This window comes from Cyprinus carpio, chromosome B21 (assembly GCF_018340385.1).
Source record: "Cyprinus carpio isolate SPL01 chromosome B21, ASM1834038v1, whole genome shotgun sequence".
NCBI lineage: Eukaryota > Metazoa > Chordata > Actinopteri > Cypriniformes > Cyprinidae > Cyprinus > Cyprinus carpio.
In genome coordinates, this window is record NC_056617.1 from 19,317,399 (window position 1) to 19,344,818 (window position 27,420).

Consider the following 27,420-nt stretch of genomic DNA (forward strand, 5'->3'; position numbering starts at 1 on the left):
ATAACCTTCTATGCCTTTCTGTCACCAGTGTCAACACTCAACAAGTCAGAAAGAGAGAGAGTCAGTCTGAGCAATAGTAATAGTGATGTTTGTTCTAAGAAGAAGCACTAACAGCAAACGTGATGGTGATTTATAGTATCTTTAGGACTTACCGTGCTCGTCCAGCAAAATGTTGTCTGGCTTAATGTCTCTGTGAACACATAAATAAAGTTCAGTTAGGACAAACGTTCTGTTGACACTTCACTCTAACAATTCATCTGGATACAGGAGAAAACCAGTAAAGCATCACATTAACATGTCAGCTGTAAAATGAAGAGACGTTCGTGCCAAAAAGAGCAGCGTCATTGGAAAATCTGTCCGTGAGGAAGATCCAGAAAATGAGTCCCACATGATTACAGATGACAGTCACAGCATGCTTTGAGGTGTAGAAGTTTGTTTCTGCCACTGAATAAAAATAAAAAAGGTAACTGCAAAATACGAAAGTTACCAAAACTAATTAACAATGACTGGCAAGTTATAGTTAAGCTAAACCAGTGAGAACAAATAAACATTTCCATTAGGTACTGTATGATATTTTCCACCTTAAATATTCCAGGGACATTTTTTAACCTTTATAATTTTCTAACCTTATTAAAGTATGCTTCATCTTTCATGTAATTTCATGTATTTATTCAATGAATGCAATTAGAATGAAAATATACTATAGGGCTGATATCAATCAAATTAAATCAATCAACAAAATCCATTTTGCACTTCAGACGGTGCATCCGAAGTGGAATTTCAATGCATTTACACAGACAGATTAATGCAGCTCAGAGATGCCATGAATGCATTTACATGGCAGTTACAATTGCATGATATTAGCTTTTTAAATGTAAAATAGAATGAACATAGTACCATGAAATGCTACTGAATATGAAACTAAAACCAACAAGTCACTGTCTTAATGAGTGAGTCATTGATTCGCTCATTCAAGTGATTCATTTGAAATGGCTGATTCATTCAGGAATGAAGCAAGTGACTTTCTGGGGCCAGTTGCATACACTGTTTAGACTAGTCTTAAAAAGTAAGTCATCTAATTTTTTTTCTTCAAGACTGGTCATAACTTTTTTAATTTAGTTATGAAATGGTAGATTGGTCTTATTTGAGTTGGAAAAGTAAGTCTTAGTTGGTCAAACTAGTTCTTAAGACACAGTTTTAACGTGGTGGCTAAGTTTATGCAACTGGCCCCAGATTTCAGAACCACATATTTGAGTACTACTACTCTCACTCGTTCTGCCATGAAAAGGTATATTAAAAATAGTAAGAGAGAGCAGTAAACATGCATGCAGTTTTTTATTTAGCCACTGTCTTTATGAATGGCTTATTGAATCATTGACTCACTTGATTCATTTAAAAATGTTGAATCGTTCTGGAACGAAACACCACTGTGTTGATCAGAGGTGCAATGATTATCAAAATAGAGCAAAACAGTCCATACTGACAGCTTGGTGTCTAAAATCATCACTTGATGTTAACTTGAACATAATATCCCCTATGTACAGTGGTGGCCAAAATGATTAGAACACTAGTGTTTTCAGCAGCTGAAAAATGGTTTCAAGTCAGTTATTTCTCTCTTTTGTTTTAGTGTGTCAGTAGGAAATATCAGTTTACATTTCCAAACATTGATTTTGCCATTAATTGTAATAATCCATTGAGATTTTTGTGAATTGAGATTAATTTGGAATCCATAGACCAGTTAATGTCAACTTTGCATATCAAAGCGAGGAGATGCTGTTGACAGGTCACAGGTGTTCTCCACAAACAGGTGAGCTCAGGTGAGAAAGGTCGAGTGTGTTGAGTTTAATGAGCTGACATTTGCACAGAGCTACTGCTTATCAGCAGCACACATTATACCCAAAGATGCTCGTCATGGCAGCTGCTGGATGGTTTCCTGGGCAACAGGTGTCAAGGCAACCTGCCTCCAGCCGGTTATATGTGCTTTTCATCTAATAGGCAAGTACTATGTTATCAGTTATGTAAAATTAGTCTGTTTACAGCTTGTGAACTCAATGTTTACAAACAAGAGGAACCTTTTTCAAGCAGAGACTTTACAGGACATTTCAGAGTGTCTTTTTTATTTTTACTTTTTAGTCTATGGTATCTAGTGCAGCTCAACCAGGCCACGCCCCCTTCTTTGCATATTCCATGTGTGGTAATTATTTAAATGAGTGACATTAAAGTGACACTAAATTTGAAAAACTGAAAAAGCATAATAGGACCTAGGACTGGACAACAATTCAGTATGAATATATATCACAATATATATATTTTTTTTCAATAACAGCGATATGATTTTTAAACACATTTCCGATATTTTGATATACATTACCAGTGTTTCCCATACTTCACTGAATAAACATGAGCGCTGCACATTTCAAAATCAGAACGCGGCGTGGGTGTTTTATATGAATGTATCTCTGAAGGGAACTGACTGTCTTCAGAAAAGTTTCGATGGTGTTATCATTCATCTGATAAAGTAGCGTTTATGAGCAGAGCGCTGCTTTGTGTTCAGCCGTTACCGCTCCAAAAGCGCCTCCTGCTGGCAGAGAATGAATCTGCATTTTCAATAAGGCCCTCCAGAAACGTGTTTTTGTTGTTGCGCACACTTTTTTATTTTTTTTCTCCAGCAACTCTTTCATATTCTTTATCCTGGCTGAAGCAAATTTGTTTCAGTCTAAGAATAATCAGCCGATGTTCTGTTTAAAGTTAAAGATATTAATATTATTAAGGTGAGTCTGAGAGTCTTATGTTTATTTGACAGTGATTTCACTTTTTGGTTCATATGAAGGCTAAATACAAATGAAAGTTGAATATAAAATTATTTGTACTTTTTTATTTCTAAAATATCATATAGTTTTATAAGAGGAGGTTTCAAAGACTTGCCAAATTAATTTTTCAGAAGTTTGTAGGTGCATTCTTAGCATTTTTGAAAAAATATTGTTCATATCGATATCAGAATTACAGTATATCTTATTAACAGAAATTAAGAAATACATCTGGATATGAATTTTGGCCATATCGTCCAGCTACCCCTTCTTTACATTGAGAGGCTGCCAAAATGAGGCATCCAATATCAAATATTGAAATATCAGTAACTCTGGTCACCTTCCAGCAACAGCTGTCAATAGTTGTGCCCGCCCTGTACAGTTATGAAGGTGCTTTGAGTTCAGTGACTGGATGACAGTAATACTCATTACTTGTCAATTATATCTAAAACCTCTTGGAGTGGATTCACCTGTTATAAAAGTGACGTGGGAAGTCAGCATGAGTTCTTCCTCCACACCTCACACACTTGGCCTCCCTCAGAGCTCAGTGTCAATGTTATTTGACCACCCAAAGCCATCCACCGCCTTTTCTTTCGCTTGACTGCTCCAACAACCTATTAGCAGGATCTAATGGCCTCATTACATCACATATCATGGTGAGGGCTGTAAGTGAGCCGGTCTCCTGGTCACCAGATCCCTGCTGAGATGCTCAGGAACAGAGGGACAGCTGGAGACCGACACACAAGCTCTTCAATAAACCCTTTGTGGGCGGCTCAGTGTTTGCTAGTGGTGCTTGATGAAGGGAGATGGCTGATTTTCAGCTTAACTGGACTAAGCTGGACATGTGTTACTGTTTACTGGCCTTTTGTCCAATAAAACCAACTCCATGATTAGAATATCCAACCAATATTTTCACTATTAACTCTATATATTGCATATTGGCTGTGTTTTAGTACTTAAAAAGCACATATTAATGTCTTCTTTGCATGATCATATTTTAGATCTCAATCTCTACCCCATACTTAAATGTAACAACTACCTATCTATTATTAAGGAGCTAATTAGGAGTTTATTAAGGCAAAAGTCATAGTAAATAGTTAGTTTAAAGTGAGAATTGGACCTTAAAATAAATTTGCCTATCCATTTGTGGCACTCATGACAGGAATATTTGTGGAAAATAGAAGAAAATTAATCAATACATTTACTGGAGTGGTGATTTTGGTGTGCTTTGGCCATAGTGGGATTACTTTCCTTGGTAGATGAAAAAGAAAATAATTAAGAAAATACCTGTTTAAATTTGGTCATTCAGTCATTCAGTATTTATTCAATGATGCTCATTTAACTCAATTTAGTTTAACTGTATAAGCTGCAGGACTGTTTATTTGCCATATTTTCAGCACTTTTCTCACTGACACACACATATACACTTTGTAATACAGTTTAGAGTTTTTGCATTTACACACCTGAGCTTACAACCTCTGCCATCTTTTTTATTCTTTATTCTAAAAGGGACAATGCACATTAATTGACTTGAGCACTTGGCCAGTTAAGAAAATGTGCCAGATTTGGCCATACAGGCTAATTTTCATCTGCAGTCCCTGGCAGGTTGATGGTACAAAGTATATGCCTATAATTAGTAAATGATATGACCATGGTGCACTAAACATTAAAAAATCCTGTAAAAGCACATGCCAGTAAACATAAACAGAAGCATATTGACACAAAGATAACAAAAATACTCCAAAACATATGCAGACAGAACATGAGTCTGCTTATGTTTTGAATTACGGTAAATTATGGTTTTGTTTAATGAACTTATTACGTGGAGATGGGACCATAATAAAAATAAGAAAAACTCTAAACAGTTAAATATATGCAAATGTAATCATGTTTTCTCAGTTTAAAAGCCGAGACTAAAGGTTAAGTTGAAAGCAGAGATGAAACTCGACTAGATATCAACCTCAGCTGCAACTGTTGCATATCCTAAGAACAAAATGAGATGTGACATATTGCTAACAATTCATTCAGATACACTCAAATAAACACAAGCAGAGAGCAAAACAAATGGCTCTAATGCTGCAAAGCACATCAACTCCAGATTGATCTGCAGGTGTCAGACTGAGCTGATTCAAGCTGACAGCTGTCGCTCTGTGGGAGAGGACAGTCAACATCCATTACCAAACAGTTCAAGTAAATAATGCTGAAGAAAAAAAAAAATTAATAACCAACATCTTTCATACACACATCAGGCATCTTAATGCAACTTTTCAGTTATGATACTCTCAAATTTTTGAGGTGTATTTTGAGGATTAATGATGCATTTTTTAATATCGTGCATTTTTTTTTAAATTATTTATTGTACAACAAAGCCAATAAACATTGCATTCAATAACTATATACAAACCAGGGTTTGCATAAAAAAGACAATTGTAGGAATGACACAATATCTATGTACACCTGTTTTATGCATTTTTTTTATCTCATGAATATTCAGGTATGTTTAAGATGGCAAACACTTTGCTTTCCATGTTATTTATTTATTTTATTTATTTTTTTATTGAAATCATGAGATGAAGAACCTATTAATTAAAGCATTTAAAATTATAAAAAACTGAAAACTATACAAAAATATGGCAAACCGCACAGAAATATCAGGCATGCAAAAATAGGCTGTTGATATAATGATGACGAAATTTACTTGTGTGATTGATTTACATGCATCTTCTGTTGTTCTGTTATCAGTAAATTCAGTCTCAGTAATATTTTATACTATTTTTAAGTGTTACATTGTTCTTTGGCATTTCTTTATAAAATAGTTTGTGGTTTTTGCATGTTTTTATATGAAGGGCTGCTGCTGACTACTAACTGCTGACAGTTTGTCTCTTCTAGTGTGCTTTGTTTCATACTGATAAATTGGATGTGAAAGGCAAATGCCAGTCAGCATGCACTAAAAATGTGCAGTTAGTGTTTTGATTTTATTCGGATTTCATATTAACTTTAATATGACGCAGACCAGTTCAATGTTGATTCATTTCAATTCGCCAAAACGTGTTGATGTTGCAGAATTAATCAGTTATGAAGAAATTCAGCTCAGTTCAAGTTTAGTTCTCATCCTATATGAAGTATATAATTTATCTAATGTGTACATTAAGTGAAAATCATTTTAATGAGTTTGCATGACTTTCTTATAATCCTAACACAGCTCAAACATCAGTTTAGAAAATGAATCCCACCTGAATAGTACAAATGAAGAATGGATTTGTTAGTGAATGTTTTGGTCTTTCTCACTCATCCGACACATCCTGTTTTGAAGAGCCTCATCTCTTAAGATCTGTTAATTGAGCAGCAGTACTCTAGCGTTAATAATTCAAGTAGCTGTGAGCAAAAAACAAGGTGTATTGTTTTCATCTCAGGAGCGCAGTGGGAACAGGGTGTCCGTCTCACGGGAGATCTTCCATTAGGAACAGAAATGCACCGGAGGCTGATAAACACATGTGCTGTTCCTCATGTGGTATAAGAGATACTGTATTACAACAGTCAGTACTGCTATTAAGACAACATAACAGGACTAGTTAGTGGACTAGACTTAGTGTAGTTAAAAAAAAGTACAATAGGCAGTGCTGTAGTTAAAGTTAAAGGCTCTTGCTTGTGCAATAGAGTATGTTTTCATTAACAAAAACCGTCACACTTTATTTCAATGTCCAGTTATCGCTATTAACAAACAATCGACTTAGTATGTAACTGTATTCTTTATTACTAGTAAATTAACATTATTACTAACTTATTACTAACTGTATTACTAGTTAGTAAGTAAATTTAGTTCCAGTGACTTCAATATGCGGTTCAATACAACATAAATTTCACTGTAGAACAATACCTGCTCATTTGAGACCTGCTCATTTAGAGAACATCTTTCTTACCTATCTTTCATTTAAGAACTTCACTGCCTGTGATATAAAAGACCCCCCCCCTCCCCCATTTTTTAAAAAACACCAGTATCCTAAATCTTCTACTTGAAGGCAAAAGCTCAAACTCATCATACAGTGGGAGCCTATTATTAGATATATAATTTTCATAGCTTTACCAAGACATCTAGTCGGATAAATTTGTTGTAAATTTTTCTCACCTCAATCTGTGATCTAAAACAACTACAAGGTATTTATACTCTTCTCCCCTCTGGATCTGCTCCCCTTTAATAATGGTCGCACTCGTTGAGGACTCTTTCCTTAAAATCAATACACATTTCTTTAGTTTTTGAAACATTTAAGAAACACATTTGACTTTTTGTAGTACCTAGGATAGCAAAGTCCACTAAAGGAGGTAGAGCTTTTTTGCATTTGGCTCCCAAACTCTGGAATAGCCTTCCTGATAACGTTCAGGGTTCAGACACGCTCTCTTTGTTTAAATCTAGATTAAAGACACCTCTTTGGCCATGCATTCAAATAATGCATCTCATAATCTTGTACTGCAGTTGTATCTGTTCAAATGCACATTATTATTCTTTAGCTTGGGTTGAACAAATTGTTTTTGCTTGGTTGAAACAGCAGCTACGGTAATTATGTCTCTATTTGCTTCTCTTTTTCTGCAATGGGATATTGTAAGGAATTACACAAGCTTCAGTCTAAATCCAGCCCTTACAAAGACCTGAAATGACTGAACACCTGAGAAGAGATGATGCCAACCCTGAGACAACATAAACTACCAAATTTTGCTACAAGTTTGATTGCAACATATAATTGTTGGTGTTAATAGTGTTCATCGTCTGTTTGATTACATCATTAACTGAATTTTACTGTACATTTCTGCCATATGTACATCAATTTGACAGTCACCACTGATAAGCTACTACTTAATATATTGTAGAAACTTTAATTTTCTGTAAAGCTGCTTTGCGACTATTTGTATTGTGAAAAGCACTTTACAAATAAACTTGAATCAAATTAAATTGAATGAGTGAGAATGACATTTTGGACACTAAAATTACAGCTTCTATCACTGTATGGACATAAAGTCTTCTGCCATCATGTTAACAATTAAGTGGTAACTGATTCTGCCTACAGCCAATCCTAAAAACTGGATTTAAACAAACAAACAAACAAACAAATATGATTTGAGAGAAGTGTGAACAATGTATATGTTCTAACCAGCATATCACCTGCATGCATTAAAAGCACAGTCCTTGGTTATATTCATCACAGAGAAGTATATCCTGCTGGACAGAGATGAAGTAATCTCCTGAATTTCTCTAATTCATAATAAGGCTGTTGATGAAATATTACTGTCTGCAGCAATGAGCTCTTTCATTTGTCCTGATTATCTTTCATCTCATGTGTCTGTCTGGGATGAAAGAACAGCACATTTGTCCAGAATTGTCCAGATATTTGGCTCTTCAGTAAGTGAGTTACATACGTGACCCTCGTTCCCTGCTCGTCCCGTTGCTATTTTGCACATTGTCTATTTTGTATTTTATTCTTTTTAATATCTGTCTTGTCTTGTCACTGTGATTCTGTCACACTGTGGAGCTTCTGTCACTAAAACAAATTCCTCATATGTGTAAACATACCTGGCAATAAAGCTCATTCTGATTCTGAAAACCAGGTCCAGGTAGGCCAGTAAGGCGCAACTTGTTCCTTGTTCTCCCTGACCTTGCATAGTGTGCGAGAAGACTCACTGGGGGAAATACATACATGTGTAGATTCCAGGCCAACTGTGTACCAATGCATCCATGCCAAGGGGGGCCTGGGTCATGGAATAGTATAAAAAGCAAAAAAGCAACCAAGTATAGAAAATGCCACTGAACCTGTTGGGGTCATCTAGCAAACTGAATCGCGTACAAGTTGAACTTTCCGAATGAGCCAATGGGATGGGTTGGGCAGCACAAGCCAGGAAATTGCTCTTTGAAATTGTGGAACAGAACCAAAGATTCTCCACCTGGCTCTCCTCTCTAAAGAGCAGTCTCCCACATATCCGGGTTGCCTGTGTCAGGGCTGCTTCATCGTCTTACTAGATTATTTATTGGCTGGGGACATGGGGACACCTCTTCCAACCTGAGGGATGGAAGTGTCAAGAAAGCAGACTTTGTCAACGACTCTCATCTCGACCAGGTTGAGCCTGAGATGCCTCTCTTGGACCACTAACGTGGACATTGCCTTCCAGAGAGACCACACTGCGACTTTCGCCAAGTGCTGTGCGAGGCTCCTGCATCAACCTCGGGTCGGTACTACCCTCGTGCATTTCTTTTTGTGCCTTGGCTTGGTGGACCTGCAGGATAACCATGGTATGCAGGGCAGAATAGGCTTGGCCTGCAGCACTGTAAGCTTTGGCAGCAAGAGCTAAAAGATTCCTCCAAGTAGCCGCGTTTTGCGAGGCACAGATGCACCGCAACTGCTTTCTCCACCTGGGGAATGTCCATGTAACCCCTAGCTGCCCCGCCATTGAGGGTAGTGAGTACGGAGGAAGGAGACGAGCAGCTTCTGGCTTTAAAAGGGGCCATCTATAACTTTGTTACTTCCTCATACAACTCCGGGAAGAAAGGACGCGGGGCAGAATGCAGTCAAGAGCCACGCCCTGTGTCGAGAAACCAGTCTTTCAGCCAAAAGGGCTCAGGACTGGGTGGCATGCACACCTCCAGCCTGATACACACGGCTGCCGGGGCAAGTATGGCCGTCAACTCTGGGTCTGATTCGGTGGTGGCAACAACACCCAAAGGAGGCAGCCCCGGCAAATCTTCACCTATCCCCAGATGCTGCTATCAACAAAGTTTGAGGGAAGACTAACTGAAATTTATCTCCATTCTTCATAGGAACTTGCTGATATAAAACCTCCTGATGTTCTTCGAAGATAATCTGCTGGTCTTTTACTTTCCTGGATGTAGGTTCTGCTTTCAGTCGACTGACCGTTTCATTGCTGTTCTGGGCTTGTGCCATTTCAGCAATTGAATGGCGAATGTCTGAAGAATGTTTAGCTGATGTAACTGCTAGACAAGGTGCATCTTCTTCCTTAACAGACCCAGGGGCTCTAGAAAGCGCATCAGGTCCTTAGTTAAGACAGCCCTTCCGATGGTGGATATGAAAGTTAAACTGCTGTAGTCGAAGAGTCCAACATCACTGGCATCGGTATGGACCTGGAACTTCTGATTGAGGTCCGGGTGGACTTTGAAGTGACAATTTGATGGTGTCGAAGCTGGCCTGGCATTCAGGGGTCCATTTCCACTTCATATCTTTCTTTTTCAGATTATTGAGGGGAGCGGTGATATCTGTGAAATGAGGTATGAATTTGTGTTACCAGCCGGCTAAACCAAGAAAGGATTGGAGTGCTTTGAGGTCTTTGGGTGGAGGATATTGAATGACAGCTTTGGTTTTTCCATGTCCATTTCGACTCCTCTTTCGAAGACCCTGTGTCCCAAGAATTTTAGCTGTTTTTTAAAGAAGTAGCACTTTTTCATGTTGAGGGTAAGCTTGGTCTGGGTGAGTCTTTGTAATATCCTGTTTAGATGTGATGTGTGTGTTCTGATAAGGACTTGGAAACACAATTATATCATCAATGTATACAAAGACTCTCTATCTGCTTGCATTGTTTGTATAACCCTATCTTGGACCAAACAGCTAGTCTCATCATCATCATCATCATCAGTTTTATCCTCAATGTCAGAAATGTAAAGGGAACGTTCCCGGTTACTTAACTGTAACCTTGTTCCCTGAGAAAGCGGAACGAGATGCTACGCTGCTCAGCGCATTGGGAAACGTCTTGTTCGTGACCAGCTGTGAATAATGTGTTTAACACGTCGATAGAATTGACCCGGCGGTAATATAGCCTTGGTTGATGACGTCATCGGAGCGCGCCCGCAACACGGGGCTATAAATAGATAAGCCACAGGTGCATCAACAGGACATTTTGTCTGAAGAGCAGTCCTGGGACATATTTCAGTACGGCAGCGCAGCATCTCGTTCTGCTTTCTCAGGGAACAAGGTTACAGTTAAGTAACCGGGAACCACGCGCCTCATAAGCCAAAGCAATAGCATCCCTGACCCAGTGAGACATGGTCTGCCTGGTGGCAGCTGCTCCTCTGTTACCACCACCATAACAGACGAACAGTTGCTCCGACTTACGCCACTGGCTAGTGCGGTGGACATAAGTCTGAAGAGCACGGACTGGACACAGTCTATAAGATTTCTCCTGCTCCGGCGTTGTGAACGGCGGAGGGCAGAAGGCCTCTAGAATGACTGGATGTACAGCCGAAAATGGAACCTTAGGCAGGTAATCAGGATGAGGATGCAGAATCACTTTCACGCTCCCTGGGGCAAAGTCTAAGCATGATGGTGAGATAGACAGAGCCTGCATATCCCCAATTCTCTTCAAAGAAGTTATTGCCATGAGAAAAAACATTGTGTGGATTATAAAACAATCAGACGCTGACTCTAAAGGTTCAAAGGGGGTTTCAACCAGACCCTCGAGAACTATAGCTAAGTCCCAAGAAGGCATCTTGGTTTTTACTGTAGGCCTCAGTCGTCTGGCCCCACGAAGAAAGCGAGAGAGCAGAGGGTGCCTCCCGAGTGGCATCCCGTCAATCAAGGTGTGGCAAGCCGAAAGAGCGGCCACATAAACCTTAAGAGTAGCAGGGCATGTGCCTGTTGACAATTTCTCTTGCATGAAGTCCAGAACTGAAGCAATATGGCAGTTGACTGGATCTACATTGTGTACCACACACCACCTGTCAAAGACACCCGATTTACTGGCATAACTCTGTCTGGTGGAGGAAGCCCTAGCACTAAGAATGGTATCAATAACCCGCGGCGAAAGCCCTGTGTTCCTCAGTTGGTACCCTTCAGGGGCCAAACATGAAGATTCCACAGGTCGGGCCTGGGATGGAATATCGTGCCCCCTGCCTGAGACAGAAGGTCCCTTCTCTCTGGAATCGCCCATGGCGAGCCGTCGTGGAGAGATATTATCTCCGAGAACCATACTCTGTTCGGCCAACGTGGCACTATCAGCAAGAGGCAAGACCCTTGTTGGCGAACTCTGGCTAGGACTCCCGGGAGCAGAGAAACTGGAGGAAACGCACACAGGCGCATTTTGGGCCATGTGTGCGCCATCGCATCCAGACCCAGGGGGGCTGGGTGACTCAGAGAGAAGTAGAGGGGACATTGCGCTGTCTGATGGGAGGCGAAGAGGTTCACCTCTTCTTCGTAAAATTTTGCCCAAATCTGTTTCACTACCTCTGGGTGGAGTTTCCATTCCCCTGTCGGTAGTGTCTGTCTGGACAGTAAATCCGCTCCCACATTCAAACACCCCGGAATGTAAACTGCCCTGAGTGACAGGAGCTTGTCCTGGGCCCAAAGAAAAATCTGCCTCGCTATCTTGTTCAGATTGCGTGTGCGCAGACCCCCCCTGGTGATTTATATAAGAGACTGTTGCTGTGTTGTCCACCCGTACTAGGACATGACAGCCTCTCAAATGATGGAGGAAACATTTCAGAGCCAGAAATACGGCCATCAGCTCGAGGCAATTGATGTGCCAATTGAGCTGATGACCCCCCCATTCCCCTTGAGCTGGGTGGCCTTCCAAGACTGCTCCCCAGCCCATCAGTCGTTAGCAGTCTGCGACAACATGGTGCCCCTAGAGTGGGACCCAAGGCAAGGAACCGGGGTCTGAGCCACAGAGATAGTGTACGAAGCCCGCGGCGCGTCACTTTTATTTGCCTTTGAGGATTGGCTCTCGGATGAAATCCTCTGGCTTTTAGCCACAACTGAAACGGTCTCATGTGCAACAGCCCCAAAGGAATCACCGTGGATGCTGAAGCCATGAAACCTAACATCTTTTGATACTGACGAACAGTGCGATCCTGGCCTAGCCTGACCTTGCTCATGGTCTGCTGAATGGTCTTGATCCGAGCGGGAGACAGTTGTGCCCACATTGTGATCGAATCCCAAACGATCCCGATATAAGTCGTTCTCTGGTCCGGACAGAGAACACTCTTCTCGGTATTGAGTCTCAACCCCAGAGAAACTAGATGAGCTAACACGATGTCCCTGTGTTGTAGCGCCATCTCTCGTGATTGTGCTAGTATCAGCCAATCGTCGATATAATTCAAAATGCGAATGCCCTGGAGTCGTAATGGAGCCAGCGCTGCATCCATGCATTTTGTGTACATGCGGGGTGATAAGGCTAGGCCGAAAGGAAGAACCCGAAACTGGTATGCTTCCCCCCGAAAGCGAACCTCAGGAATTTCCTGTGTTGTGGCAAAATTTCTATATGAAAATATGCGTCCTTCAGATCAATCATGATGAACCAATCATGATGCCGAATTTGCGACACGACCGTCTTGACGGTTAACATCTTGAACTTAAGTGCTCTGATTGTACGGTTTAAGCCTCGAAGATCCAAGATTGGACGCACTCCCCCACCCTTTTTGGGAACCAGGAAGTATCTGCTGTAATAGCCCGACTCTCTCCCTGGAAGAGAAACATGTTCTATGGCCTCTTTGCCCAGAAGAGTTTGTAGCTCTTGAGACAGTACCTGCATAAGCTCCGGTTTCACGGAAGTGGAGACCACGCCGTTGAAACGAGGAGGATGACGAATAAATTGGATCCTGTATCCTATCCGTACTGTGCTCAACACCCACGCAGAAATGCCTGGCAGAAGTTTCCACGCTGCCAGACTCTCTGAGAGTGGTACCAATTTCAATACTTCCTTTTGAGGGGATGTTAGATGTTAGATGTTAGATGAATGACGGCAGGAAACACTGGAACATCTAATATCTCGCTGGAAACCCCCGCCCCCCGAGGCACAAGAAGCGATGGGGATGGAGGGGTTTTGTGAGGGTAACGGGGCGGGGCGAAAAGCTCTCGAGCGCGCACCACCCCGTGAGGGACTATCCCCACCAGCACGGGCGCCAGAGCGTCAGGACTTCTTCTTCTTATCGATGAAAGTCCTGAGGTCTGGCTTGGGAGGTTGCTGAGCACGGCGAACCTGTCCCCAATCCCTACGAGGGGGAGCACAGTCTGCCACGCTCTGCTTTTTAACCTCCTTGGTTTTTGAAGGACCGGGGCGAGGCTGGGTGGCTGATGGCCCCTCCCCTTTAGTGCGGCGAGGAAGAAACTGAACGAACGCTTCTTCATGTTTCTTTACTTCCCTAAACCTGTCGACGACCGTATTAACCGAATCGCCAAACAGGCCAGATGGAGAGATAGGAGAGTCTAAAAGAAACAAACGTTCCTTCTCTTTAATGCCCGTCAAATTAAACCACAGATGCCTCTCCGTGCTGACTAAAGCTGACATAGCCCGGCCAATGGCACGAGCCGTCTGCTTGGTCGCCCAGAGAGACAAATCTGTGGCCCAACGAAGCTCAGCGAATGCTTCCTCGTCGATTGTACTGGCCACACTCAAGTCCTTCAACAAGTCAGCCTGGTATGCCTGTAACACTGCCATAGTGTGCAGCGCAGCACCAGCCTGACCTGCAGCTTGGTAAGCTTTACCCACTAGCGATGATGTAATTCTACAAGGTTTAGTGGGGAGAGTAGGTTTCTTCACCGATGATGCAGATTCAGGCGAGAGATAGCTCGCAAGCGACTCTTCAACCCGAAGCATCTCCGAATACCCCCGCGACTTTGCATCCACGATAGTTGAAAAAGTCAACGTCGAGGGCACAAAGAAAACCTAACCACAAGCTTACCACCATTACTTTTATATCTCATCATGGAGGTCCTCGACAAAGGGGAGAGACTGATGTTGCGGTCTCTCTCCCCTACCACCCGACAGAAACCTATCCTCCAGCTTACTACGTTTGGGGGTCTCTTGTTCGCGTGGCCAGTCAAGCTGCAGCCTGTCCACCGCGCGAGTAACCACCTCGAGCAGCTCCTCGACCGATTTCCTCTCGCGAGAGGAACGTTCAGAGGCGGCCTGCTCATGGCCCGAAGACCCAAGAGATTTATCATCCTCCTCGTGAATTGAAGAAGCACCGGAGCGAGCTTCGAGATCACGAGAGAGGATGCGTGGATCTGGTGACACCGTAAGCGAAAGGGACGGGCTCGTCGCTCACTCGTCACGCAGACCCGCACGAGAGCCCTCCGACGAAAAGGTGGGTGTGGTCTGAAAATAGTTCAGACGAGCACGAAGCATCTTCACTGAGAGCAGTTCACAATGCTCGCACTCGCCCATCTCTAAAGCCAGAAACGCGTGCTCTTCCCCCAAACAAACAAAACAGTAATCATGTGTATCCAGCTCATACATAGGACGAGAGCATGGAGGAACACAACACTTACTGTTTCGTTGGCTCATCCTACGAAGATCTGTAGCAGACAAAAAAGGATCTTTCCTGACGCACACATGCACAGAATGATCTGAAGACAAAAGACCTGTTGATGCACCTGTGGCTTATCTATTTATAGCCCCATGTTGCGGGCACGCTCCGATGACGTCATCAACCGAGGCTATATTACCGCCGGGTCAATTCTATCGACGTGTTAAACACATTATTCACAGCTGGTCACGAACAAGACATTTCACAATGCGCTGAGCAGCGCAGCATCGACTGAAGCTTTCGAAAGGGAACTTATCATAGACGTTACTTCTGCTGTAGGATTACATCGTGTTACAAATGGGCCTGCAGTAAAATCTACATCAGGCATATCACCAGAGCTATCAACAACATCCGCATCATTTTCACCATGATCATTAGGTGTCTGTACATTATTATCCACCCTAGCAATCGGGGTACCTATTTCTTCCATATTTACCAATAAATAATAAAACAAAAATCAAAAATAGAACGTCCCCGTATGGACCACCACTTTGTAACACTCCGCGTATTATGACGTGGACAGTACAAAACAATATAGGGGAGACACTCAGTTTACCCCACAAAGGAAAAAGATATAAATCACAGACACCCAAAATCCATATATAACACCTGGTGTATTATACAAAGATATCAAATATACAGCGAGCCCAAATTGAGTGAGGAGTGTATGTTAATGTAGATTGTCTTTGAGTCCATGAACACTATATACAAGATCTGAATCAGTCTCACCAGTGGATGATCGTAGACGAACGTCCGAGAGCAGATCCAAAGTGATGACCAAAACTTTTATAGTCCTCCTTGGTAAGTAATCCAATGTCCCCGAAAAGTACACGAACGAAAATAATCCAAAACACAGTCCGTAAAAATCCCCAAATGTTGAAGACCCGGGCAAAAATAGAAATAACCAGTGTGAGCACAACGCTGCACAATGCCGGAAAGCTGGCTACCTTTTTATTAAAACAAACTTCCTTGTTATGATCCCATGGAAACAGGTGCTGCCAGGAAACGCGTGAAATCTCGTGCTACTGATCTCATCCGGGGGGCACATATACACATATATAGGAAGAGGCAATAATGCAGATATCGGGGTTATAATTAGATTAAACGATCAACAGTACATGAGTGTTAAAGAGACACCGCTGTTTGTGCCATACCCCCAACCAGAACAGCTCTCCAACACATAGCAGGTGAAAGGCTTTGTGGAGTATAACAGCTTTCATACAACCACTCTGCTTCGAAGCAAAAATCTGAATGAGTGGATGCACCTGTCGCCTATTTATACCCAGTGTTGGGGGTAACGCATTACAAGTAACGCGAGTTACGCAATCAGATTTTTAAAAAAGTAACGCCAGATACTTTGTTTTCCCATTTATTGACTGACAAGTCTCCAGTCCCCATATTGGGAGAAATTGAAAGTACAGAGGCGTTTTGTGCCCTATGTGAACATGATGTTACTGTATTTCTAGACTAAATGTGAATGTGCATTAATTCACCCCACTCACAAAAAAAAAAAAAAAAAAAAAAAAGATTTAGTATTCATCAAAATGAATTAAAACAGAGAAATGCAAATTCAGAATATGATGGAAACCTGCAATAATTAAATATGTTAAATAACACAAATGTATCTAATCCCATTTTATTAACCAGTGTCTTTGCTGCTGACCTTTGATGATCCAGTTCAACCATACTAATAAGCAAAAATGACTTTAGATAAACTAACAATTGTGCTTCATTGTTCTTTTATTGCTGAAGAGTGTTGAAACTTCTTCTCCTGAATTCTACTGTACAGACGTGAATTTACTTTTCCTTCAGCCTGAGGTTTATTCATTACACTTTTTGGTGTATGTGACGAGTGGGGTGAGGCCGAGAGCCGGGGGAATGGGTCGAGGCCGATGGAGTGATTTGGAAATGAGCGACACCTGCTCCATTCACCGTTTTCGAGTCCTACGGAGGAGATCGGAAGGATACAAAAGAGGAGCGACGACAGTGAAGGACGAGAGAGGACCAGGCCTGGATTTTATTTTGTGTTTGGGTTTGTTTGTGCGCGGCTGTCGCGCTGTTTTATGTTTGTTTGGCTATTAAAGTTTGATTTAAATGTTCGCCAGTTCCCGCCTCCTTCTTCCCGTGACTATGAAGCTTTTTTTATGTGTTACAGTGTAAAAGGGCTTTTACATTTGCTAAAAACAGAACTTCGTATATTAAAAACAATCAAGTCCTGCTCATATTAAAAAAGTAACGCAAAAGTAACGCAAAAGTAATGTAACACATTAATTTCCATAAAAAGTAACTAAGTAACGTAATTAGTTACTTTGTAGGGAGTAACGCAATATCGTAATGCTTTACTTTTAAAAGTAACTTTCCTCAAGTGGCTCAGCATTCTTTTGTTATAATTGTACAAACATCCATCTTCAGCTCAGTTTTTTTTTTTTGCTGTCAAGTCTTTACAGATTTTTATCAAGAAAATGTAAGAATTTGTGTGTGTGTGTGTGTGTGTGTGTGTGTGTGCATAAATATAAATTGTATTATTTGTTAATAAGATTGTCTATTGTCTGTCTCTGTTTAAGCAAACCAGGCCACACACAGAGAACAGTACTTTTTTGTTTTCCAAATTATTTGTGCCTTTTCGCTTTGATTGTATCACTGGATGTGTAAAAGCTTCATGCAGTCATTACCTGTGGATGATGCGTTTGTTGCGCAGGTAGTGCAGAGCGAGGGCAATTTCACACACGTAGTGCTTGACTGTGCTCTCTGTAAAGTGCACGTTCTGCTGTAGATGATAACGCAGATCTCCTCCCAGCAGCAGGTCAACTACCATGCACATGTCCTCCTCATCTTGAAATGAGTACCTGCATAAGACAAATGATAACAGTGAGTTCTCATCTTTCTTCATAATTCATATTAATTTACACATCTAATTTGGAGTCTTTCACATGTATTTGTTTGACTTGCAATATGAAGATGGCTATTTTAGTAGGATTACTGGTAGATTACCGGCTATTTTAGTACAACCGATACACCTGCTTGTTAATGCAAACATCTGCTCAGCCAGTCATGAGGTGGCAACTCAATCTCTGTTGGGGCAGAAATGTGATCTAAGTGACTTTGTGGAATGATTGTTGGTGGCAGTCAAGGTGGTTTGAGTATCTCAGAAACAGCTGATCTGGGATTTTCACGCACTGTAAACAGTCTTGAGTTTACAGCAAATGCAGAAAAACAAAAAACATCCAGTGACCGACAGTTCTGTCTGAAAAGGCCTTGTTAGTGAGAGAGGTCAAAAGAAAATCACCAGGCTGGCAAAAGCACAACAATATACATATTATATAATAACCATGTAAGAGCTCTCATGCTATTGGCTATTTAAAGGAATAGTTCACCCAAAAATGAGTATTTGAATATTTACTCCCCCTCAGGTCATCCGAGATTAGGATGAGTTTGTTTCTTCATCAGATTTGGAGAAGTGTGTCACTGCATCAGTGTCTCAGCAATGGATGATCTGCAGTGAATGGGTGCCGTCAGAATGAGAGTCCAAACAGCTGATAAAAACATCACAATAATCCACAAACAATCCACACCACTCCTGCTCATTAATTAACGTCTTCAGAAGCTAAAAGCTGCGTGTTTGGAAGAAACAAATCATTGGATGCAAAATGTACTTTTCAAGTTGTTTGAACATAAATGTCCATCCTATAATTATAAAAAAAAATTTTTTTTAAGTCCCTATTTTAAAATCCCCTTTCTCAAATCAGGCTGTTCTGAGATTCCTGTCAGAATGACATACGTCTGCACAGGCCCCTCCCCCGATGGTTGATTGACAAGGCCGTTTTACCTTAGACCCACCCTGAGTTAGCTGTGAGTTGTCCGCCATTGTGTCGACTCTGGTGCGGGGGAAGACAAGAATGGCTCAGATTAAGTGATTGAGGTGATTTGTTGTTGGATGTAATAATGAAAATAGCAGTCATCATTTACTCCCGACATCTGAGCCACTGAAGACACAGAGAATTAACGTTACTTTCGCTTTGAAGTGAATGCGCAGATCCCCGATCAACCTGAATGTGTCTATGTTCGCGCGAATCATTCGTGATCCAGCTTCATTTACAGTACAGTAGAAGTGGGTATAAGGGCTTTTTAAAAATCTTTGCAAATCGCCTTTCCTAATAATGTGCTAGTTAGCAAGTTCACAGTCTGCTCGTCACCGCATTGAAGAGAGGGGCGGGGTCAGCAGAGCTCATTAGCATTTAAAGCAACATGGACTAGAACAGCGTGCTGAAAACAGAGCTGATTTTGACAGGTTTAAAAAGGTGTTTTTTACACTACCATTGAGAAATTTTAACCAAAGTATGTTATAGACTTTTAATTAAGACCCTAAAGAATCATATCAACTTGTGCAAAATGGGGATCCGATGACCTGGCCGCCGTGATTTTAAGATGTTTTAACTTTAAACCGTTGCTTCCAGCTAAAATATGAGTCCATAATCCACAATAACACTTCCTCCAGTGTAAATGGCATCTCCTGTCGTCTCTCACATCAAAGTCCAGCCACATATTTGTTTAGAGCTGTTTTGGACTGTTTGGCTTGTAAACGGTGCTTGATCTGTGCAGATTTCACTCCTGATTCAGACCAGATGACTTTTTCACTGGAGGAAGCATTATTATGGATTATGGATTTTGTCTTCTCAAGTAGTGTGGATTACTATGATGTTTTTACCAGCTGTTTGGACTCTCATTCTGACGGCACCCATTCACTGCAGACCATCCATTGCTGAGAAACTGATGCAATGACACATTTCTCCAAATCTGATGAAGAAACAAAATACATCTTGGATGGGCTGAGGGGGCATAAGTTTTCATTTATAATCAACTATTCCTTTTAAAAAGGGAAAATGTCTCATCCCAACTTGTTGAGCTATTTTGTAGGGTCATAAAGCCAAAGCAAGCAAAAGTACAGAACTTCAGTCATAGAAAATCACTTAAGTTGTTTTCCTATTTGTTTGTTTCAGAGAAAGATCTCCCACTGGCAGGTCTGAGCTGGTTCTGCTTGTGCCCTCAGTAACCCATCGGTCAATCAATGTCTGACACTCTCAGGAGCTCTACATCAGCAAACACTAATTTTACACTCATTTGAAAAACCATTCAGCAAAGCAGCATTGATTTTACATACTTGCTTCCTGCTGATGTTCCCTTCCATTCATATTTGAAAAATGGCTGGTTCACAGAGCTCTCACAGCGTTACACACACACACACACACACACACACACACACACACACACACACACACACACACACACACACACACACACACACACACACACACACACACACACACACACACACACACAGCTGTTCAGAAGTTTGGGAGTAAGATTTGTAATGTTTTTTTAAAGTCTCTTCTGCTCATCAAGGCTTCATTTATTTTTTTCAACTGCTTACACACATTTTCAAAACTTTGCATCTTTTTTTTTAAACTTTACACAAGAATCCAAGAATAGCACACACAAAATGCAAAATGACACACATCGCTTGCAAAATTAAGCACTGCATTCAAAATATCACAAACACATCTCAAAAGCAAACACCTTTGCCATATTTTTAATTCCTGTTAGATTTTTGTGTAACATAGAGAATTGTGTGTTGCGCTTTGCAAAAAGTGTTTTATGAAATTGAAAACGAAATCAAAGTCAAAGGTGGAGAATTATTATATGGTTTTGCAGATTTGGTATGTCAGCTTTCAGAAACTGTGTGACATTTAAAGATTTTGTGTGTAAGCAGTTGAAAAAAAAAACCCAAATCTTTCATGTTTCTTAAGATACTTAAGTACAAGTTTAGAAGTGCACTTTTAAAAATGGCAACTATATTTTAAATCAAGTTTTAACATTTGGCATGCTTTTGATGTTCACTAACATACTAAAGCACATGTACTTGATTATAATTTTAACTGTAGTTGTTTGTAAACATTTAATTAAAGGGATACTCCACCCCAAAATGAAAATTTTGTTATTAATCACTTACCCCCACGTCGTTCCAAACCCGTAAAAGCTCTGTTCATCTTCAGAACACAATTTAAGATATTTTGGATGAAAATAGGGAGGCTTGAGACTTTCCCATAAACTGCCAAATAAATAACAGTGTCAAGGTCCAGGAAAGAAAATACTCCATCTGCCATCAGTGATTCAACCGTAACATTATGAAGCGACGAGAACACTTTTTGTACACAAAGAAAACAAAAATAACGACTTTATTCAACAATTCCTCTCCTCTGTGTCTTATTTATTTGGCAGTTTATGGGACAGTCTCAAGCCTCCCTGTTTTCATCCAAAATATCTTAAATTGTGTTCCGAAGACGAACAAAGCTTTTACGGAATTGGAACGACATGGGGGTAAGTGATTAATGACAACATTTTCATTTTGGGATGGAGTAACCCTTTAAGCTTTCAAAAACATTACATGCACTTAAGTCTATTAGGTTAAGTCTTTTATTTCAGAAGTACTTTGATTAAAAGTACATTATGCTGAAGTATACTTCTTTTTCACGAGGGTGTAGTTAATATTCATGAAGGACTCCTCAGCTGTGGAAGTGGACGTTCTCAATGCAGGAATTAATGTGGGAGAACAGAAAATAACTTTTAAGCGTCCTGCTTTACTTTGATCCATGGAAATGTCCATCTGTCAGAGACTGAACTCGACACGTGTCTGCCATACACTCTGTGTGGACACAAGTAGAACAGCCTGAGGCTTTATGAGCAACATAACAACAATCTGCAGATGTTCTCATCTCACTGCTTAATGTTTCAAGAGACCCACGTGAGTCATCTGTGCTACACCATACCCAAAACACAAAAACACCACAACAGACAAGAAAAAAAAGCAGGATTCATACAAAAAAAATCCAAAAGAAACTACATAAAAAACCAAAACAGACAGCTTGTTACTAAAATGAGCCAGAAGGATGTGTATAAAAAGCCCTTAGTTGCAGAAAAGCAATAGATAAAAGAAGGAAACACACTGGTGGAAACTAGACTGCTTAACTGATGTTTAGTGCTCTCTTAATGAAATAAACAACTCTCTACTTGGCAGGTAAACACTTTTTACTGAAGTACTATATAAATAAAAATATAAAAAAATTATATTTTGTAGCAGTAAGCTATAAATGGCTATTATATTTAGCTCAAAGTGTAATGATTTTCTTTGAATAGATGACAAATCTCATACTTTTGTCAAAAATGTACTGTTGCTCATTTAGTTACTTTTGTTTTCTTTCTTTTTTTTAAGTTGAAGTTGTAGTATTTATTTATTGACTTATTTTGTAATTTTGATGTCTAGATACAGTGTATGCATAAGATATTCTGATCATATTTTTTCCTCCAAGCACATTTCGCCAATTCCAAACTACATCAGTCTTAATAAGTACTTTTGTATATAATAATTAAAAATGACAAAAAAAAAAAATTAAAAAAAAATTAGCATGCATATTACTATATTAGCCATTTATTAGTACTAATTAAGCACATACTAAATCCATAATCCAACCCAATAACCCTACTAAAAAACAGCACTATCTTACTAACTATTAATAAGCAGCAAATAAGGAATTTATTAAGGGAAAAGTCATAGTTAATAGTGAATAAGTGTCCCCTATTCTAAAGTGTTACCGCAATAATAATCCTGCCTTTGGTACGAAACAGCAAAAAAATTTCAATTTACAGTATGCTTGGCAAATACAAACAAAAGGTTTTAACGTTGGCATGAATTTTTCATCCTCTAATGACCCTTTGAGGCAGTTTGATTCATATTTGAGGGCATCACTGAGATCCTGCACTACAGCAGAAGAACACATCTAATAAATTTCTGATGACAAGAAAAAGGCATGGCATGAAAACCTGCTTAGGATGCCACCGTGACTCGTGTCACATCGATTTTAAGCTGTGCTTTGATTGACAGGCTTTATTTGTCCATGGGCAAAGAGGGACCAAATTACAGCGCAGTGCTCAGAAAGCGTAAGGTGGGAGTCCACTTCGTCAAGCTGTACTTCATGCACAAGCACACTGCTGCAAAAGAGTGATTCACCTTGAGCGCATTTAAGGCCTCTTAGAACCAGTTTAAATGGTATAATGTAATCAGAATACGTCTACACATGTGTGCCAATCAAGTGCATTGGCTTTCAGATGAGAAAACTGCAGGGTAAATGCCATTCTCTTGTTTTAGACACTCAGAAATCAGGAGAAGAGAATTCAGAGCTCTTAAGGGAAACACACTCTACGGGAGACAGTAGGCTGTGTGAGAGCACTTCTCTTTAAATATAAAGAAGGCTGTGGTCTCAGCTGGCCTGTCTGCATCTCATTAAAAGTAATAAGGCTTTCTTTTTAAGTTGTAATGCAAAGACTAGTGCTATATCTGAATGCTGCACAGAGAATAGTTTGAAACAGTTGTCTATTGCCAATTCTTTCACCGCAGTGGTTAGTGATAAAAACTATGGTTGCAAATGGTTTCCCAAAACCATATCTGCAAAAAACAACCGCAAAGAGCATTGCAAAGGTGTGTGATTGGAAGAGAATAATTTCTCATACAGCTGGGTCTCATAATCTCATTAAAACCTGTCTGGTTTGAATTTGACCCAAGCAGCAAAATACAATAAGAATTCTTACTTCACCTAAAGAAGTGTTTTTTGGATTGTGACAATTAAAGTTAAAGCTCAAAATTATATTATTATTTAGTCATCTTCAGTTGATCCAACCCTATGTGAGTTTCTTTGGTAATACTTTAGTTTGGGGACCAATTCTCACTATTAACTAGTTGCTTATTACCATGCATATTATAAGAATATTGGCTATTTATTGGTACTCATAAAGCACATATTAATGTCTTATTCTGCATGACCATTTTAGATAATTTAATAAACCCCATTTCTAAACTTAACAACTACATTACTAACCTAATAAGCAGCAAACTGAGGCAAAAGTCATCATTAATAGTTAGTTAATATTGGTCCCCAAACTAAAGTGTGACTGTTTTATTCCTCTGTTGAACACAAAAGAAGATATTCTGAAGAATGTTGCCAGTAGACATTGATTTCCATGACATGAAAACAATACTATAGAAGTCAATGGCTACCATCAGCTGTTTGGTTACCAGCATTCTTCAAGATATCTTCTTTTGAGTTCAGTGCAAAAAAGGAACTCATACAGGTTTGGAACAACATGAGGGTGAGTAAATGATGACAGAATTCTCCTTTTTGGGTGAACTAGCCCTTTTTTTTTTTTTACTTAAAGGTGCGTTTTGTTGTTGTTGTTGTTGTTGTTTTTAGTTTTGCAGAAATGTATGTAGAGAGCATGCATTTCCAATGAGCCTGGATAGGTTTTATTTTATTAGTTTTACATTTGATAATATAAAGTTAATAAACTTCAAAATTAAGTTAATTGTTTTCTCATTTTGTACTACACAAATGTTAATTGCATCCAACTTGAAATATTTAGAAAACCAGCTCATGTGATTTATTCAAGTATGAATACATTTTGATCCATCTTTTAAATTTAATAAAACACTGAAATTAATAACCTAATTAGCTTGCATAGGCTACGTGTAGTACAAATTCGAATCTAAATATTAATCCTAGAGTATATTTAGAGTACGTTTCTGATTACATCATACAAATTGAATAAATGTACTGGTTAATATTCAAGGTTATTTTGTATAGCACTGATGAATCACTTAATGACTTTCGAGAAACTCACCAGAAATTGACCAGGAAAGGGTGCTCCAGGTTCTGCATGATCTGAAGCTCTTTGAAGACATTGCGCACTTCATTGCGCTCCACGCACTTGAGTTTGTTCATATACTTCATGGCATACATTTTCTTCGTGTCCTTTTTCTGGACAATGCATACCTGAAAACAAATGCCAAAAAAAATTAAAAAAATTGTGAAAAAAAAATCTTAATCCATATTTGCTAAGAATATGGGCTCTCGGTTTTTCAGTGGAGTTGGTCCTGTTTTTTTTTTTTCCCATTTCCATTAAAAAGGAGCTAATGAAAAAGTATTATTAGTATACATCTAATAAATAGCCTCAATCATTTATTTTTTATTACCAATAATAAACATTCCTCAAAACCTACAAAAACGACAAAGAGTCCATGGTAAATTTTGATTTAATTCAGATAACTATTTCTTGAGTTATTTTCCAATAATAAACATTCCTGTAACTTTATTAGTAGGTCTTGGATACATTTCACAACCTTCAGAGTCCAAAAAGACAAAAAAATTATTTAAAGTCTGTATAATATATGTATAGCCGTATGCTATATATGCTGTATGATATGATTTTATATAATTATGTTAATAAATATTTCTTCTTTTGTCACATACTGTTCTGTATTTTACCCTCCACCCCATTCACAACAACATTATGGTTTCATCCCTATTTAGTTGATGGCTTGTTTGACCCTATTATCTGATGACTGACCAGCACCATTCTCCCTTTAGTGTGACTGACTGAAGTTTGTAAACTGCAGACCAAAGCGCTGTACAATCAGCATACAGCTACATACAAACAATCCAACTAAAACATATGCTAGCCCAACTCCTTAAAGACTAATGACAAGAAGTAACTTTTAACACCAGCTTTAAAGGTATTTATACCTTTCTAATCTCATGCAGCAGACTATTCCATAGCCTCGGACATGCAAGAGCAAAGACCTGATGCCCTTTACGTTTTAAATGAGTTTGCGGTATAGTAGGAAACAACTTATTAGTTGATCTTAAAGACCTACTGTAGATGTTTGATAAAAAGTAATGAGCTCAGACACATAATCTGAAGCTTTTCCATGTACTGCTTTAAAAATATACAACAGAACCTTATATTTTATCCTGAAGTCCACTGGTAGCCACCTGAAAGAGGCCAAAATAGGAGTGATATGTTCTTAGCATTCACAAGCAGCCTAGCCACCGCATTCTGAACTAAACATCACAACGGTCCAGATAAGACAAAATAAAGGCATTAATAACTTTCTCTAAATTTTCTTTTCAGAGAGAGTTGGTTTTAATCGAGCAATCTACAAAAACAACAACAACTCTTAACCGCAGCATTATTGTGCTTGCAAAATTTCAGTTCTGGTTCAAACACAGCTCCTAGATTCCTTATTTGGTCACTGCAGTAGGCTGACCATGGACCTAAATAAGTGGCAATGTCTGAGCATCCTCTGGCGGGACCAAAAATCATAATCTTTGTTTTCCTTTTGGTTTAACTGAACCAAATTGTGATTCATCCAATTCTTAACCTCTTCCAGACATGATAAAAGTAAGTTAGAAGCACAGTTCTCTCCAGATTTCAATGGGAGATAAATTTGTGTATCATCAGCATACAAATGGTAAGACATGAGCCCAGAGGCAGCACGTACAAGGAAACTAAAACAGGGCCAATAACAGAACCCTGAGGAACCCCGCAGGTAATAGAAGCTGTTGTTGAAACAAAGTCACCATACTTCACTGAGAATGCTCTATTGGCAAGATAGGATCTTTATGAGAATCACATGGTCTATTGTATCAAAAACTGCACTCAGGTCCAGTAAAATCAGAGCTGCAGAGTTACCTGAATCACTGATTATACAAAAATCATTTACAACTCTCAAAAGTGTAGACTCTGTGCCGCGACCCGCCCTAAAACCCAACTGAAATTTGACATTAACTGGGATAAAACTACCATTTCTAAAATCTTTGATATGCATGGTCGTTTTGAGATGGGACAGTAATTCTTCAGTTCTAGTGGGTCTAAGTTAGGCTTTTTAAGAAGCAGCTGAACAACTGCTATATACAGGTACATATACGTCATTCACTGTGCTTGATGGGGTGGGCGGAGCTAAAGATCTCTTTTGGCTTGATTTGCTGGCCACAATTCTCTGATTGGTAGCGCTTTTTACTTCTGAAACCTCTACTGGAGAGTCAACAAAGATAGAATCCCAGAATAAAACATTGGCTGAAGAATTTAAACATATTGAATATTGTGCATTAAAAGACGTTAACAGTTGGCTTGCCATACTATCGAGTCAATATAATAGTAATTAACCATCTTAAGGCCAACTGGCGCACTTATTCTTGAGTTAATTGAATCTGCCAAATTAGGTCTTAATCTACAATATCAATGTTTTAAGCTCAATCAGTGAAGGTCACTTTGGCTTCAATGCCATTGGCTTCAATTTGTTTTGTTGTGTTTATCTTGTAAATATAAAGCATAACTTACTTTCCCAAAACTGCCTTTACCAATGGCTCTCAAGATCTGAAAGTGGTCAAAGTTGACTGTGGAGAGACAATAAATAAATATATTAGTGTA

The 27,420-nt window shown here is 39.6% G+C and overlaps 1 protein-coding gene across 2 annotated transcripts in view; it reads right to left on the reverse strand.

The window, feature by feature from the left end:
• stk32a (serine/threonine kinase 32A) overlaps positions 1–27,420 on the reverse strand; it is a 51,943-nt gene that overhangs the window by 19,270 nt on the left and 5,253 nt on the right. For both annotated transcript variants that reach the window (XM_019102476.2, XM_019102477.2), the window contains exons 3-6: positions 27,331–27,386; positions 24,832–24,983; positions 17,778–17,951; positions 153–190 (exon numbers count right to left, since the gene is read on the reverse strand). In XM_019102476.2, coding sequence (XP_018958021.2) covers positions 153–190; positions 17,778–17,951; positions 24,832–24,983; positions 27,331–27,386 — 420 coding nt within the window. The remainder of the gene's footprint in view (positions 1–152; positions 191–17,777; positions 17,952–24,831; positions 24,984–27,330; positions 27,387–27,420) is intronic.